Genomic DNA, 18,421 nt, shown 5'->3' with positions numbered 1-18,421 from the left:
AGCAGCAGTAGTGCAGCACAGAGCATAGAGCTCACATGTAGCAGCAGTAGTGCAGCACAGAGCATAGAGCTCACATGTAGCAGTTGTAGTAGTGCAGCACAGAGCATAGAGCTCACATGTAGCAGCGGTAGTGCAGCACAGAGCATAGAGCTCACATGTAGCAGCGGTAGTGCAGCACAGAGCATAGAGCTCACATGTAGCAGCGGTAGTGCAGCACATAGCATAGAGCTCACATGTAGCAGCGGTAGTGCAACACAGAGCTGACATGTAGCAGTAGTAGTGCAGCACAGAGCATAGAGCTCACATGTAGCAGCAGTAGTGCAGCACAGAGCATAGAGCTCACATGTAGCAGTTGTAGTAGTGCAGCACAGAGCATAGAGCTCACATGTAGCAGCGGTAGTGCAACACAGAGCTGACATGTAGCAGTAGTAGTGCAGCACAGAGCATAGAGCTCACATGTAGCAGCGGTAGTGCAGCACAGAGCATAGAGCTCACATGTAGCAGCGGTAGTGCAGCACATAGCATAGAGCTCACATGTAGCAGCGGTAGTGCAACACAGAGCTGACATGTAGCAGTAGTAGTGCAGCACAGAGCATAGAGCTGACATGTAGCAGCAGTAGTGCAGCACAGAGCATAGAGCTCACATGTAGCAGCGGTAGTGCAGCACAGAGCATAGAGCTCACATGTAGCAGTAATAGTGCAGCACAGAGCATAGAGCTCACATGTAGCAGCGGTAGTGCAACACAGAGCTGACATGTAGCAGTAGTAGTGCAGCACAGAGCATAGAGTTCACATGTAGCAGCGGTAGTGCAGCACAGAGCATAGAGCTCACATGTAGCAGCGGTACTGCAGCACAGAGCATAGAGCTCACATGTAGCAGTAGTAGTGCAGCACAGAGCATAGAGCTGACATGTAGCAGTAGTAGTGCAGCACAGAGCATAGAGCTCACATGTAGCAGCGGTACTGCAGCACAGAGCATAGAGCTCACATGTAGCAGTAGTAGTGCAGCACAGAGCATAGAGCTCACATGTAGCAGTAGTAGTGCAGCACAGAGCATAGAGCTGACATGTAGCAGCAGTAGTGCAGCACAGAGCATAGAGCTCACATGTAGCAGTAGTAGTGCAGCACAGAGCATAGAGCTCACATGTAGCAGTAGTAGTGCAGCACAAAGCATAGAGCTGACATGTAGCAGCAGTAGTGCAGCACAGAGCATAGAGCTCACATGTAGCAGTTGTAGTGCAGCACAGAGCATAGAGCTCACATGTAGCAGCAGTAGTGCAGCACAGAGCATAGAGCTCACATGTAGCAGCAGTAGTGCAGCACAGAGCATAGAGCTGACATGTAGCAGCAGTAGTGCAGCACAGAGCATAGAGCTCACATGTAGCAGCAGTAGTGCAGCACAGAGCATAGAGCTCACATGTAGCAGCAGTAGTGCAGCACAGAGCATAGAGCTCACATGTAGCAGCAGTAGTGCAGCACAGAGCATAGAGTTCACATGTAGCAGTTGTAGTGCAGCACAGAGCATAGAGCTCACATGTAGCAGCAGTAGTGCAGCACAGAGCATAGAGCTCACATGTAGCAGCAGTAGTGCAGCACAGAGCATAGAGCTCACATGTAGCAGCAGTAGTGCAGCACAGAGCATAGAGCTCACATGTAGCAGTTGTAGTAGAGTTCACATGTAGCAGTAGTAGTGCAGCACAGAGTTCACAAGTATCAGTAGAAGTGCACAGAGTTGACAAGTATCAGAAGAGAAGTGCACAGAGTTCACGTGTAGCAGTAGTAGTGCAGTACAGAGCTCAGAAGTAGCAGTAGTAGTGCACAGAGCATAGAGGTCACGTGTAGCAGTAGTAGTGTAGTACAGAGCTCACATGTAGCAATAGTAGTACAACACAGAGTTCACAAGTATCAGTAGTAGTGCAGAAGAAAGATCACATGTATCTGCAGTAGTGCAGCACAGAGTTCCCATGTATCAGTAGTAGTGCAGCAGCAGAGCTCACATGTATCTGCAGTAGTGCAGCACAGAGTTCCCATGTATCAGTAGTAGTGCAGCAGCAGAGCTCACATGTATCTGCAGTAGTGCAGCACAGAGTTCCCATGTATCTGCAGTAGTGCAGCAGCAGAGTTCCTATGTATCTGCAGTAGTGCAGCTGCAGAGTTCCTATGTATCTGCAGTAGTGCAGCAGCAGAGTTCCCATGTGTCAGTAGTAGTGCAGCAGCAGAGTTCCTATGTATCTGCAGTAGTGCAGCAGCAGAGTTCCTATGTATCAGTAGTAGTGTAGAAGAAAGATCACATGTATCTGCAGTAGTGCAGCAGCAGAGTTCCCATGTATCTGCAGTAGTGCAGCAGCAGAGTTCCCATGTATCTGCAGTAGTGCAGCAGCAGAGTTCCCATGTATCTGCAGTAGTGCAGCAGCAGAGTTCCCATGTGTCAGTAGTAGTGCAGCAGCAGAGTTCCTATGTATCTGCAGTAGTGCAGCAGCAGAGTTCCCATGTATCTGCAGTAGTGCAGCAGCAGAGTTCCCATGTATCTGCAGTAGTAGTGCAGCAGCAGAGTTCCTATGTATCAGTAGTAGTGCAGCAGCAGAGTTCCCATGTATCAGTAGTAGTGCAGCAGCAGAGTTCCCATGTATCAGTAGTAGTGCAGCAGCAGAGTTCCCATGTATCAGTAGTAGTGCAGCAGCAGAGTTCCTATGTATCTGCAGTAGTGCAGCAGCAGAGTTCCTATGTATCTGCAGTAGTGCAGCAGCAGAGTTCCTATGTATCAGTAGTAGTGCAGCAGCAGAGTTCCTATGTATCAGTAGTAGTGCAGCAGCAGAGTTCCCATGTATCAGTAGTAGTGCAGCAGCAGAGTTCCCATGTATCAGTAGTAGTGCAGCAGCAGAGTTCCCATGTATCAGTAGTAGTGCAGCAGCAGAGTTCCTATGTATCTGCAGTAGTGCAGCAGCAGAGTTCCTATGTATCTGCAGTAGTGCAGCAGCAGAGTTCCTATGTATCAGTAGTAGTGCAGCAGCAGAGTTCCTATGTATCTGCAGTAGTGCAGCAGCAGAGTTCCTATGTATCAGTAGTAGTGCAGCAGCAGAGTTCCCATGTATCAGTAGTAGTGCAGCAGCAGAGTTCCCATGTATCAGTAGTAGTGCAGCAGCAGAGTTCCCATGTATCAGTAGTAGTGCAGCAGCAGAGTTCCCATGTATCAGTAGTAGTGCAGCAGCAGAGTTCCTATGTATCTGCAGTAGTGCAGCAGCAGAGTTCCTATGTATCTGCAGTAGTGCAGCAGCAGAGTTCCCATGTATCAGTAGTAGTGCAGCAGCAGAGTTCCCATGTATCAGTAGTAGTGCAGCAGCAGAGTTCCTATGTATCTGCAGTAGTGCAGCAGCAGAGTTCCTATGTATCTGCAGTAGTGCAGCAGCAGAGTTCCTATGTATCAGTAGTAGTGCAGCAGCAGAGTTCCTATGTATCTGCAGTAGTGCAGCAGCAGAGTTCCTATGTATCTGCAGTAGTGCAGCAGCAGAGTTCCCATGTATCAGTAGTAGTGCAGCAGCAGAGTTCCCATGTATCAGTAGTAGTGCAGCAGCAGAGTTCCTATGTATCTGCAGTAGTGCAGCAGCAGAGTTCCTATGTATCTGCAGTAGTGCAGCAGCAGAGTTCCTATGTATCTGCAGTAGTGCAGCAGCAGAGTTCCTATGTATCAGTAGTAGTGCAGCAGCAGAGTTCCTATGTATCTGCAGTAGTGCAGCAGCAGAGTTCCCATGTATCAGTAGTAGAGCACAGAACAGAGTTCACAAGTGTCAGTAATAATGCACGGAGCTTACGTGGAGCAGTAATAGTGCAGCAGACATTGTACTGGGATGTAGCATTGGGGCCCAAGAGATTCATGAGATGGCACAGAGAGTGCAAAACTGTGTCCTCAATTAAAGGGCATATGTTTTAATCTTGGGATAACCCCATTAAATTCATTTTTCTGTGCTATTAAATGGGCAGTGTCATTTAAGAAAAACTGTCCTCCGTGTGATAGCCTAATATATGTAAATCCCTTTATTTTTTTCAAAAATGACTGCTTGCCCGAGACAAAAATATATCTACAGTCTTGACCACTAGGTGTCTCTCTTCTCTGCAGTATGCTGTTAACTGCCTGTGGTCAGGGGGAATCTGTCTCTAATAACAGCTAGATAAGGACTATATACAGATAGTGGGGGGGTGGGGCTTAGCATGTGCTCTGTGCTGAAGAGACAGAGCCTGAGGGAGATGTCCGGTGTGGACTATTACATCCTGCCCTCGATGCAAAAAAAACTTTCACGTGCCTTCCTACATTCCCCTGGAGCTCCACAACAGCGGATCGGTCGGCCGGGCAGTCTATTACCTACTTCCCTTAGCCCGGTACCTCACACGGCGCTTCAGCCTATCACCGGCTGCAGCAATGTCCTGCCTCGGCTGGTCATAGGCTGAAGCGCCGTGTGACGTATCGGGCTAAGGGAAGTAGGAAGTAGACAGCCTGGCCGACTGATCAGCTGTTGCGGAGCTCCGGAGGACCGTAGGAAGGTAAGTGAAAGTTTGTTTTTTCTTTTTTTTGCAGCCCGGTCCGGATGAAATAGGAAAAGTCCGCACCAGACATCACCATTTAAGCCTGTCTTCTGAAGATGGTCTTGACTGTTTTTAAAAGTTAAATCAAAGCTTCCCTCTCATCTCTCACCACCCATACAGCTCAGGACAGTAGCCCCTTGTGTAAATACTGTGTACCTTCTGCTGTATATCCCAGTGCTGCAGCATTATCTCCTCTCCCTTTAGATTCTCAGGAGCAATTGTTTAGTGCTAAGTGTAACCCCTTCCTTGCTCCTTTTTCTTTTCTTTCTGCTCACATAGAACCTTGCAAGCCCAGTGTGTCAGTAAACCCCTTCTCCCTACACATGTCATCTATAGTATTGTACTGTGTCAAGACTCAACTTCTCCAGCACTATGTCATGGTATAGTAGAAAGGAGTATGTGCTGTGCGCTCATCAACTATAAAAAAAAAACACATGAATTTTATTGGGTAAGGTGTAATACCTCTCCCTTACCAGCAGGGGAATAATCATTTGTTTTGTGGCTGATGAGTGTTGGGGTATTTAATAGTGGCATAATGCATCATCTTTACTGCAGGAAACCCGCCATATACATAGTATAGATGGACAGGATGGCGCTTTTGAGGTTGACATATTGTTCCGGGTTCTTCTCCTTAGTTCATATTGTGTATTTTATTTTTTTATTTTTTTGAGTTTCTGATTTATTTTCCTCCCTGCAGATCCCTGAAAATGAGACCTCATCAGGTTCCGCAGGAGCAGAAGAAGGCAAAGGTAGCGGGGGCAAGTTCAGCAAGAAATGGCGAGCCGTCATATCCCGGACGATGAACAGGAAGTCAGGGAAAATGATGATGAAAGCGATGGCTGACGAATGGGTAAGAGGGGGACAACTGAGGGGTCTCTCGTATCTGCCATACTCTCACATTCTAGATGTGCAGCTTTGAAAATTGTGATACTCTATCGAGAGTTGTTTATGCTGCATGAGTCTATATGTGGCCACCTAGTGGTTGTGAGGTGAACTGCAGCCTCTTTAAGATTTTACTTGCAGTGTTCATGATAATTGCAGTGGTCTCCAAACAGTGGTCCTCCAACTGTTGCAAAACTACAACTCCCAGCATGCCCGGACAGCCAACGGCTGTCCGGGCATGCTGGGAGTTGTAGTTTTGCAACAGCGTGAGGTCCACTGTTTGGAGACCATTGTGATGATGTATTAAAATTCTATTGTGAGAATTTGGAAGCCTTAATTAAAAAAAAAAAAATCAGAATGGAAAGACCAGTAAAAGACTATTTTAATGTATCCAATCCACTCCAATTGTCTGATAGACCTTCAATATCAGACTGATTGGGGGGGGGGGGTCCGATTCCTGGTTGTGGTGCTTGTGTGATCAGTGCAGTCTCTTCAATGATTCCCGCCACTTGTCCTTGTGATTGCAGAACTTGTAGCAATGATTTCATAGGTGAACAGGACAACGCTGCAAGAACCTCGCATCACTGATACTAATGGGCGGGTCTGCCATTGTACAGACTGGGTAGAACCTTTAAAAAAAATACAACTTGCCCCACAAAAAACAAGTCCTCATACAGCTATGTGGATGAGAAAATAAAAAAGTTATGATTCTTAGAAGGCGAATAAAACAAGAAGTTATGTATAATAAGAAAGTCATAATACACTTTTATAGAGAAAACCATAAAGTTACATCATGGCTTCCCTACAGAAACTCTGCTATACACTGTATCTAAATCCCCACTAGGTCCCTGCACATTTATGTGGGTATACAATCCTTAAACAAACCAAAGGGGTATAAAGATATTTAACATCAAATAAAGTCTTAGTACACAGACGTCTTACCCATCACTGTCCAATATGAGACTCCTCCTAACCCCAACGTGCATTTCACAAACTTCCTCAGGGGGGGCTGCTTGCTATCTTACTAATAACAACCTGCTCTGTTTATTAAGCCATTGATCAAATAAAGGCAGTGACTTCTGGTAAATGCACATGCTCAGTGACCCATTGATCCTGGGCCTGTGCTTTTGCGCAATGATGCCAGAAGTGGGGCTGAGTAATTCTCCGGGGGGACAATGCTCAAACAATGGCAACCAGAAGTCCCAGCATTTATTCAATTTAGGGCATTATAAATGGAGACGTTTGTTACTAGTAGTGTTGGGCGCGAATATTCGCATTTCAAATTTTTATTCAAATTCACAAATATTGCGAATATATTCACTATATATTCGAAATTGTGAATATTCATTTTTCCACACATGCGCATATTCGCATATGTGAATATTTGCATATTCCTTCTTTTCACTTGTGGGCCAATTAGAATGATGCAAAAACACTTGTCAGAGGTTATCAAAAACATCCCTAGCAACCAATAGTATAGTTGCCCACCCCCTCACTGTTTTCTTCCTCGAATACGTGAATATAACGAATATGCAAAATTTGCGAATATAGGACGAATATTCGTCTATATATTTGCGAAATATCGCAAATTTGAATATGGCCAATGCCGCTAATTACTAGTCACTAGTCAGACAGTGCAAACCCCCCCCCCCCCCCCAACCGGGGAAGTTTGCGAAATGCACATGGGGGGTTTTATTCATTGATAATTTTGTAAATACAGCAAAGATCTTGACTAGTGGTATTGAATTAGTGGACTCTCTTTTTTTGTTTTTTTGTTTTTGTTTACAATGTATATTTTTCTTTTTTTTTTAGTTTACAATGTATATTTTATGCTAATACATTATAAACATTTTTATGTCCATCACTTTCTATTCAGGGAGAACCTGGAGAACAAGGGTCCATGTCCCCAGTTTCCCTGGATGGGAGTATGGATGGCGGCTTCCCAAGAAAATGTTCCGACCCGGAGGAAAACCACCACCCGGCAGTGAGCAGACAGACCTCCAGCGGTGCGTTCACTGATACAATGGTTTACATTACATTCTACATGAATTATGTTATTGGAAATGGTGTAAAAAATACTGAATTACATAGAAAGTTGCTATTGTGCCCAAGGACAGAGCCCAGATTTCATATTATCTTCTTTATTCTCATGTTCAGTGTTGCCCCCTGATGAGTAATACAGTTTGTATAAACTGCAGATTTATTCTATGGAGAATAAATCTGTAGAATGGGAATCCTTAGAATCTGAATCTATAGAATCTAAATCTGTAGAATCTGAAACCTTAGAATCTGAATCTATAAAATCTAAATCTGTAGAGTCAGAATCCTTAGAATCTAAATCTGTAGAATCTGAATCCTTAGAATCTAAATCTGTAGAATCTGAATCCTTAGAATCTAAATCTGTAGAATCTGAATACTTAGAATCTAAATCTATAGAATCTGAATCCTTAAAATCTGAATCCTTAGAATCTGAATTTATAGAATATGAATCCTTAGAATCTGAATCTATAGAATCTATATCTATAGAATCTAAATCCGTAGTATCTGAATTCTTGAAATCTGAATCCTTAAAATCCGAATGTATAGAATCTGAATCCTTAGAATCTAAATCTATAGAATCTGCATCCTTAGAATCTAAATCCTTAGAATTTGAATCCTTACAATCTGAATATATAGAATCTGAATCTATAGAATCTAAATCTATAGAATCTAAATCCGCAGAATCTGAATTTTTAGAATCTGAATCTATAGAATCTAAATCCATAGAATTTACATCTGTAGAATCTGAATCTATGGAATCTAAATCTATGGAATCTAAATCTATAGAATCTAAATCCGTAGAATCTCAATCTATAGAATCTAAATCCATAGAATCTGAATCCTTAGAATCTAAATCCATAGAATCTGAATCCTTAGAATCTGAATCTATATAATCTAAATCTGTGGAATCTGAATTCTCAGAATCTGAGTCTATAGAATCTGAATCTGTAGAATCTGAATCCGTAGAATCTGAATCCTTAGAATCTGAATCATTAGAATTTGAATCATTACAATCTGAATCTTTAGAATCTGAATCTATAGAATCTGAATCTATAGAATGTAAATCTATAGAATCTAAATCCGCAGAATCTGAATTTTTAGAATCTGAATCTATAGAATCTAAATCTGTAGAATCTGAATCTATAGACTCTTAGATTCTATGGATTTAGATTCTATAGATTCAGAGTCTATAAATTCAGATTCTATGGATTCAGATTCTATAGATTCAGATTAAAAAAATTCAGATTAAAAAAATTCAGATTCAAAAAATTCAGATTCTGCGGATTTAGATTATACAGATTCAGATTCTATAGACTCAGATTCTAAGGATTCAGATTCTGCAGATTTAGATTCTATAGATTCAGATTCTAAGGATTCAGAGTCTATGAATTTAGATTCTATATATTTAAATTCTAATGATTCAGATTCTTTGGATTTAGATTCTATAGATTGAGATTCTACAGATTTAGATTCTATAGATTTAGATTCCATAGATTCAGATTCTACAGATTTAGATTCTATGGATATAGATTCTATAGATTCAATCTGTAGAATCTGAATCTATGGAATCTAAATCTATAGAATGTAAATCCATAGAATCTCAATCTATAGAATCTAAATCCCTAGAATCTGAATCCATAGAATCTAAATCTATAGAATCTAAATCCATAGAACCTGAATCCTTAAAATCTGAATCTATAGAATCTAAATCCTTAGAATCTGAATCCTTAGAATCTGAGTCTATAGAATCTGAATCTGTAGAATCTAAATCCATAAAATCTGAATCCTTAGAATCTGAATCCTTAGAATCTAAATCCTCAGAATCTAAATCCTCAGAATCTGAATCTATAGAATCTAAATCAATAGAATCTGAATCCATAGACTCTAAATCTATACAATAGTTTGATAAATCTGAATCCTTAGAATCTGAATCTGTAGAATCGGAATCCTTAGAATCTGAATCTGTAAAATCTGAATCTGTAGAACCTGAATCTGTAAAATCTGAATCCTTAGATCCTTAGAATCTGTAAAATCTGAATCCATAGAATCTGAATCCGTAGAATCTAAATTATACCCGCAAAAAAAACAAGCTCTGTTGCTGAGAATTTTAAAGAGTTATGACTCTTAAAAGACAGGGAATAAAAATAATAATAATAATAATAATATTGGCTGTGCCATTAGGGCATTATCCAGGAATAGACAAACCGAGCCAACTTCTTCCAAAAACAGTGCCACACCTGGCCTCAGGTTGTGTGCGGTATTGAAACTTAGTTTCATTGAAGTGAATGGAGCCAAGGTGTAATACCACACACAACCTGAGGACAGAAGTGGCGCTGTTTTTTTGAAGATATCTCTGTTAATGGGTTAAAAGGTTAATGATAATTTCGACAGTCACATGTATGTGGGGCAGTTTTTTTTTTTATTCCAACCAGGGTGCCTCTAGTTGTTGCAAAACTACATCCTTTGGCTGTCTGGGCATGCTGGGAATTGTAGTCTTGCAACAGTTGGCGGCACCCTGGTTGGGAAACACTGATCTAGGAATTTAATGCACATATCCGGCTAGGCTTGGATAGTTGGGGGTTCGTGATAGTAATGCCCATTGGTCAATGGTGGTGAATAGAGCTTCCATGATGCTTTCTAGCAGTGAACAGGTTAATGGTAACATCCATGGTGGTCTATGACAGCAAAGTGGTTGATAATTTCTGGTGGTCTGGGCTTCTACAGGTACATAGAGCCAATATAGTAGGTGGCAGTAATGAGCATAGAGGGAAACTAGGACACTTCTAATGAAAATTCTATTAGCAGAGGGGCCCTTGTACAGCTTAATAAGAAATGTGACTGCCCCTGCTTGTGTACCTACTGCCCCTGCTTGTGTACCTTCCTGTGTACATTATGATGTATATCAGGAGGCTCCCACCATGGATGCACTTGACTCATGCATCTAATTTATTAAATCCATGGATCATTTCTTTGGGTCACGTGAATAAAGGATCCATCTCACAAATGTACAAGAAGCTGAGGAACCCCAACCAAGATTAGAAAAACATGGCTCAGAATCAGCGCCACACCTGTCCACTGGTTGTGTCTGGTATTATAGGCTCCTTTTACAAGAATGGGTTTAAGTTGCAATACCAGACACAACCAGTGTACAGCACTGAGGCTATAATTATTCTTTCTTGTCACACAGTTGTACTTACCCATGAATCTTGATCGTTGTGTCTCCGTGCAGGGAGCGAGCTGTGCAGTCCTTCCTATATGTTTAGTAATAGAGACAGCATCAACATGGAGAACCTGGAGCCTCCGTACAATGGCCCGTTCTGTGGAAAAGCCAAAGTCCATACAGACTTCACACCAAGTCCGTACGAAAAAGATTCCCTGAAGCTCAGAGTAAGAATGCTGCTGCTGAAACATCAACTCCTATAGAGGAAACATGTCATGTGATTTGTATGTCTAGACTATGGATTGGTCTAGAGCAAGGTTTCCCAACCAAAGTGCCTCTAACTGTTGCAAACTTACATCTCCCAGCATGCCCAGACAGCCTTTGGCTGATAACAGAGGAGCCCTTGTATAGCTTCTCACTCTTCTGGCTTGAAAAACAATTCTCCCTTTCAAAGTAGAAAGATTTACAAATCTGTATAATTTTCTGCCACCAGTTGAAAATATTGTATCTTTCTCTGGAGCACCCCTTTAATGCTTTCCTATGGCCCAAAAAGTGTGCAAATTTTGAAAAAAAAACATCAGTTACAATTCAGAACTGGCTTTTTACCAAAACAAAATATGAATGGCATTAATCCTAAAAACATATGATATTGCCCTAATAGTGAAAAAAATAGAAAACAGAATCATTCTCATTATTTACTGTAAATAATACCATTCAGATTTATGGTGGATCTTCTTATGAGGGAAGGGTGGGCTCCATGTCAGGCCCTTCTGAAGTCCATGAGGTTTTCAGTCAAGTGGGAAAGAAAAGGAGACGGTTGAAGAAAAGCTACCGAGAAGGGAGAAGAGAATTGAGGAGTCAAGACGTGACAGGGCTGTGATGGGGAGGATGACGGGACGGTGATGGTGAGGGTAACGGGACTATAATGGGAAGGGTGATGGGATGGTGATGGGGAGGGTTATGGGACAGTGATGGGGAGGGTTACAAGACTATAATGGGAAGGGTGACGCTACGGTGATGGGAAGGATGACGGGACGGTGATGGGAAGGGTGACAGGACGGTGATGAGAAGGATGGCGGGATGGTGATGGGAAGGATGATAGGACGGTAATGGGAAGGGTGTCGGAACGGTGATGGGGAGGGTGGCGGGACGGTGATGGGGAGGGTGGCGGGATGGTGATGGGGAGGGTGACGGGACGGTGATGGTGAGGGCAACGGGACTATAATGGGAAGGGGGATGGGATGGTGATGGGGAGGGTTACGGGACCGTGATGGGGAGGGTTGCGGGACCATAATGGGAAGGGTGACGCTACGGTGATGGGAAGGGTGACGGGACGGTGATGGCAAGGGTGACAGGACGGTGATGGCAAGGGTGACGGGACGGTGATGGGAAGGGTGACGGGACGGTGATGGGAAGGATGACGGGACGGTGATGGGAAGGGTGACGGGACGGTGATGGGGAGGGAGTCGGGATGGTGATGGGCAGGTGATGGGATGGTGATGGGGAGGGTGGCGGGACGGTGATGGGGAGGGTGGCGGGACGGTGATGGGGAGGGTGGCGGGACGGTGATGGGGAGGGTGGCGGGACGGTGATGGGGAGGGTGACGGGACGGTGATGGGGGGGTGACGGGATGGTGATGGGAAGGGTGACGGGACGGTGATGGGAAGGGTGACGGGACGGTGATGGGACATGATAGGGAGGATGCCGGGACCGTGATGGGGACGGTGATGGGGAGGGTGACGGGACGGTGATGGGGAGGGTGATGGGGAGAGTGATGGCATGGGGATGGGCAGAATGACGGCATGGTGATGGGGAGGGTGACGGGACGGTGATGGGGAGGGTGATGGGACAGGGATGGGGAGGGTGACGGGACTGTGATGGGGAGGGTGAAGGGACTGTGATGGGGAGGGTGACGGGACTGTGATGGGGAGGGTGACGTGGCGGTGATGGGGAGGGTGATGGGACGGTGATGGGAAGGGTGACGGGACGGTGATGGGGAGGGTGACGGGACGGTGATGGGGAGGGTGATGGGGAGAGGGACGGCATGGGGATGGGGAGATAGACTGCATGGTGATGGGGAGGGTGACGGGACAGTGATGGGGAGGGTGACGGGACGGTAATGGAGAGGGTGACAGGATGGTGATGGAGAGGGTGACGGGATGTTAATAGGGAGGAGTAATCTTATGGAAGTTGTCAATAGGAAAATCAGTTGGAATGTTACTCCCTATAGAGTACCGGTTCAGTTCCGGTCACCAACACACTATATTATTGGATACAGACCCTTTGGTATCCCTAATGTGTTTCTTTTTCCTTCAGGTGGGAGACATCATTGACATTATTGAGAAACCACCCGTCGGCACCTGGACGGGAATGCTAAGGAACAAAGTTGGATCATTTAAGTTTATCTACGTGGACATTATTCCCGAGGAGACGGAAAACCCAAAAAGAGTCAGGACTCATGGGCGCAGCAAGAAATCCCAACCCAAGAGCTTACAGGAGCTGCTGGAGCGGATCAATATGCAGGTCAGAACTCAGCCGCTCCCAGGCTGGATTATGTTTGTTTTTTGTTCTTATATAAAGGGGACAACATAGAGGAGAGGGCCCCATAACAGGAATCTGAATAATGGTTCCCCACAGTACCATAGAGAAATCAGAGAGCCCCATGATTGGAATCTAAATGAGGTCCCTGTAGTACCATATAGAGAAAATGACTCTATATGGCTCCATTCCTCCACCATTCGATATGAAAAAACTTCATCTTGAAATCAGACTGAAGTCTATGGAGGAGGAGAGGGAGGAGAAGTGAGCTGTAGAGTGAGAAAGAGGTAGAGAGACACCAAAGTGTTATATCCCTCCCTAGTGCAGAATTCACAACTCACACTACTCAGTACTGCTCTATAATGCCTTCTATACTGCTGCTGCTTCTGAGGGTGTGCTATAGAGATAAAGGGGAAAAGGATCCCCTCTTCTGTGTGTGCAGTGTATTAAGACATCACAGCAGACAGTCTACACCCAGTAGATCAGGGAGAACTAAGGATTACATCTGGAGCCTACAGACGTCCATTGGACAGTTCAGCCCCTGAATGTTGGAAATGCAAAACCACCTCTGGAAAGATTGGCGCTCCTGCCATCTCATGTTTATTTGTATCTCACTTTGGGTTTGGTGCAAGGTCATGGATTCTCATCTTATTCTTATCAACAGGAACACATTGCGACCCTCATGCTGAATGGTTACGAGACCATTGAAGACTTCAAAGACCTGACAGAGAGTCACCTCCTGGAGCTGAACATAACTGACCCGCAGCACATTGTGAAGCTCCTCACTGCCGCCGAATTCTTGCTGGATTATGATAGTAAGGAAACTATGAAAAATTCAAGAAATGTCATGTGAGGGATTGTATGGCCGTGTTCACACCAAAATCTGTTGTCGCTCTGGAGGAGAATCTGTGGCATAAATCTGAGACGTTGTTCTGGTGAACCCTAATGATAGCGGCATTGCCCATGTTCGAATTTGCGATATTTCAATAATATATAGATGAATATTCATCCTATATTCGTGAAATTCGCATATTCGTTATATTCGCATATGTGAATATTTGCGTATTCGAGGAAGAAAACAGTGAGGGGGGAGGGCAGCTTTACTATTGGTTGCTCGGGATGTTGTTGATAACCTCTGACAAGTGTATTTGCATCATTCTAATTGGCCCACAAGTGAAAAGAAGGAATATGCAAATATTCACATATGGGGAAAAAAATGCTAATATTCACAATTTCAAATATATTCACAATATTCGCAAATTCGTGAATTTGCGACAAAAATTTGAAATGCGAATATTCAAGCCCAACACTAGTGAACCCGCTGTCAATGGTGTCAATCTTGCCCTGAAAGTTAAAGACCATGGTTTAGATCAGTTTCTCCGAGTCGGTCGTAGGACGGGGGTTGTAATTTTGCAACAGCCGAAGAGAACATTGACTTAAAGGGGTACAAAATGTTCTGAACACTTAGAGCCGGCGCTGGGGGGGTCAACACGCCATTCCCCCTCAATGCATGTCTTGCTTTTTAGTAAATATTTTTTTCTGGTACATGAAGTGACCAAAAATCAGCAGTTCTGGACTTTTTTTTATCTTTACACCATTCACCGTGGGGTTTCACTAATATTACATTTTAATAGTTCGCACGCTGCAATACCAATGTAACACTCACTATTCAGTAGACTGGAACACAGGTGATAGTAATGAGCGCACTGGCCCTTTTAAATCTTAAAGCTCCGGAACGCGCGCCCTAAGGGACACACGCGCCGGAGCAGAGAGGCAGAGGCGGGGGCAGCAGAAGCACCAGGTGAGTGACGGGTCCATCCCCCGATGTGAATCCCAGCCCTGCCGGCAGCAGCAGGTAATGGGACCATGCACTCATGGTCAGCGTGTGCGGCCTGAGGGCATAACCTAACAACAATGTTTAGGTGTAATTTTGTTTACATTATTTTTTGTTCTTGAAAAATGGGTAAACTTTTCTTAGGGGAGGAGCTTATTCATATTTATTACCATATTTTATTTGTTAGTTTTCACTATTTTCTAGTCCCCATAGAATAGCATTGATCAGTGTTATTGGTGCTCTTCTTCTACAGCCTATCAAAGCAGTTTGGAAAATCAGATTGACTAGCAGATGGTATGGAGGCAGGTAGGGACCCTCCGGCCAACATTCAGGCTGGTCGGGCCCCTTTGATGTGCCACAAAGAAAACACCCCAGTAAGGAGACGGTCCTCCCGCAATGCAATATTCACATTTTTAGATGCCGTAATCAACTTTGATTGCGCCATCTGAATGGTTAAAGAGTATCTTGTTAAGTTTTAAAATCCTCCCAGGTCACTGCCCCCATCATGATAAACCACCGCCTGCCTTTATTTTTATTATTTTGTAGTTTTCTACCTTGATATTGCTCTGTATTTATAGCTCAGTCAGATTCACAGACTGGGAAGGGGTGTTTCCCAGCAGGCGTGACATCCTCTGAAGCCATACAGGGGAGAACTTCCTCCCTCACTCTGCTACACACAGCCCAGAGCAGTTCAGTGTGTGATGAGCTATGATTGGCTAAGGCTGCACACATCCCCCTCAGCATTTCCTGATTTTGGACTTCAGCCAGGCCAGCAGGAGTCCAAAGTCTGTGCAAGAGAACGGGGGGAAATGTGCTCTGGACAAGTAAGGAGACACCTAGTGGCAGCTTTTTAAACACAAAAAAAACATAGAAAAGTAATTTTTTTTAACAAACTAAATTGGAAAGATTTTTTTATTTACCATAAGGAGTGCAATAGAAAAAAAATGTTTTAATGAGAGTTCCTATTTAATGCTCAGCATCAGTGGTAAGTCGGCTGCTAATAGCAGCTGAGGCTTACAGGGTACGGAGAGCGCTCAGCTTGTGAGCATGCTTCATACACCCAAACTGCAACCAGGAGGTACATGTGCGCCCTGTGTCTTTAAAGGGGTTAAATCCTCTGTCTGCTCCATGTTAAAGTGAAGCAGAATTGGTGCTTATTTGGCACAGAATTTGGAACAAAAATACAAAGTCACATTGACCTTATTGTATGTTACTTGCGGACTCCACCTCAATATTGGCCATGGAAATCCCATTGAACTCAAAAGGAGACTTATTCTAGGTGGAATCCGCCTCAGAATCAGTGCGACCTTTATTAACCCTTAGGGTACGTTCACATAAGCAGACCCCCAGAGCGTATTACGCTGCAGATCCACCACTGAAGGACTGCTGTATGCTGCCTTTACCGGTGCCTGCTCAGAGCGGCAACACGCCTCTACGAGCAGACACACTGGGATGTGCCATATACTCAGCTCTCGGCCAAACTCATAGAGCAGGGGATGCGCAGCGACTCGCACATCGCTTCAGTGTGTCTGCTTGTGGCGGCGTATTGCCGCTCCTAGCAGGCACCTGTAAAGGCAGCATACAGCGATCCTTCAGCGGCGGATCTGCAGTGTAATACGCGCTGGGGATCCGCTCGTGTGAAGGTACCCTAAGAATTAGTGCACTCACCATAAGAATTTCGCTTTTTAGTGACTCCGTATTCCTGACGGTCTTTTTTATCCCTGATCTCTCGCAGCCGGCAGTGACCATGAAGAGGCGACCGAGACCTCATCCTCCAGTCAAAGCTGTCCCCTCCCCCGAGACTCGGGCTGTTACGAGGGACCCGAGAACCTGGAGAACAGCAGAGACGAGTCCGACATCAACCGCTTGTCCTTAGATGACTCTATTATCAAGACGCACACGGAAACCGAGACGCCTGAAGAAGTATCGAGCCACGACGGATGAGACACGACCGTAAACTCTGCATCGGGATAGTCCTCGGCTGGAGGAATCCATGAACTGAGCAAAGTGATGGGACGGACACGAAGAGCGAACAACATACGGCTCCAATTCTTTCCATCTATTTTTTTTAATATGTTTTGTTTCTTCTTTTATTGTTGGAAATGTTTGTGTAAGAAGGAGCCGTCCTGGTCCTGGCGTTACGTATATCTCCAGAAGATCTGCAAATCTACATAACATCCAGACGCAGGGGTACTCCATGTTCTGCAGTGGTCAGAGGAAGTTACGGCTGTACAAGAGACTCTCTGCCCTCCACAGGCTTCTATGAGAAGGAAACGTCAGACAATTGTGCAAGAAATCGAAGTGTCAGGAGAAAACAATGAGACAAGAGAGAAATTGCAGAAATACGCCAATGTATACGGGGGATACGGAGAAGGTAACATATATATGTATCGAAAGCCATAGGAGGAAAGCGGATCATTATGGCCACAAGCCAATCAAGCCAATGGAACGCCGCATAGAACTCTTGGCAGTGCAAGTAGAAGGATTTCGGATCCTGAAGATCTTCCTCAGATGTATTTCAGATCTTCTCAATCTTATTTCCAATCTTATAGCCACAGATACATTTCCTGCATCGTCTTGCTACAAAGTGTCGATAGAAAAATAAAAATAAAATTGTACATAGTCAACTGTTATCTGTTACTTCTACCTGAAAATAAAGATGGCGGCAAGGTGCTGTCAGCTGTCTGGGCATGCGGGGAGTTGTAGTTTTGCAACAGCTGAAGGCACACTGGTTGGGAAACACCACTCTAAGCCCAAGAGAAGGTCAATCCTTAGGGGTTTTCATGCTGTAGGACCTATAAGAATTTGGAGCCCTGTCTAAGGCTGGGTTCACACCACGTTTTTCAAATACGGCAACCGTATACGGTTTTTCGCAAAAAAACGTATACGACCGTATTCGAAAACGTATGCATTGTAAACCGTATTCCAAATATTGTGTACGGTTGCATCCGTTTTGCCTCGGATACGGTTTTGCCGATTTTTCATCCGTAGGCAAAAACGCTGTCGACCACATTTTTGCCTCCGGTTGGAAAACCGTATGCGAACCGTATGCGGTTCTTTTAACATTGTTGTCCAACCGTACACAGAATTTCAGAATACGGTTGCACACGGTTTTTCTAATCCGTTTTTGGAGTTGACACATGCGCAGATTGGAATTTCAATAGAGCAATAGTAACTTTATTAAATTGCAGGAGAACTAATTCCAACAAAATAGCAAAACCGTTGGCAAAAACTGATGCAAACGGATTGAACCGTACGGGGAAAAACCATATACGTTTTAATTTGGAGTCATACGGTTGTATAAGGTTGCGTACAGTTTTTGCCATACGTTTTTTAGCAGAAAACCGTATACGGTAACCGTATTTGAAAAACGTGGTGTGAACCCAGCC

At 44.3% G+C, this 18,421-nt stretch overlaps 1 protein-coding gene across 1 annotated transcript in view; it reads left to right on the top strand.

Moving 5' to 3' along the window:
- The window catches only part of SASH3 (SAM and SH3 domain containing 3), a 97,412-nt gene extending 79,736 nt beyond the window's left edge, over window positions 1-17,676 (top strand). The window contains exons 3-8 of the mRNA XM_056539732.1: window positions 5,276-5,428; window positions 7,337-7,466; window positions 10,730-10,887; window positions 12,977-13,183; window positions 13,863-14,013; window positions 16,768-17,676. Coding sequence (XP_056395707.1) covers window positions 5,276-5,428; window positions 7,337-7,466; window positions 10,730-10,887; window positions 12,977-13,183; window positions 13,863-14,013; window positions 16,768-16,976 — 1,008 coding nt within the window. The 3' untranslated portion in view covers window positions 16,977-17,676. The remainder of the gene's footprint in view (window positions 1-5,275; window positions 5,429-7,336; window positions 7,467-10,729; window positions 10,888-12,976; window positions 13,184-13,862; window positions 14,014-16,767) is intronic.
- The last annotated feature ends 745 nt before the right edge of the window (window positions 17,677-18,421 follow it).

The sequence above is a fragment of the Hyla sarda genome, chromosome 9 (assembly GCF_029499605.1).
Source record: "Hyla sarda isolate aHylSar1 chromosome 9, aHylSar1.hap1, whole genome shotgun sequence".
Lineage (NCBI taxonomy): Eukaryota > Metazoa > Chordata > Amphibia > Anura > Hylidae > Hyla > Hyla sarda.
The sequence above is the reverse complement of the archived record's forward strand: the minus strand, read 5'-3'. Positions and strand labels throughout refer to the sequence as shown.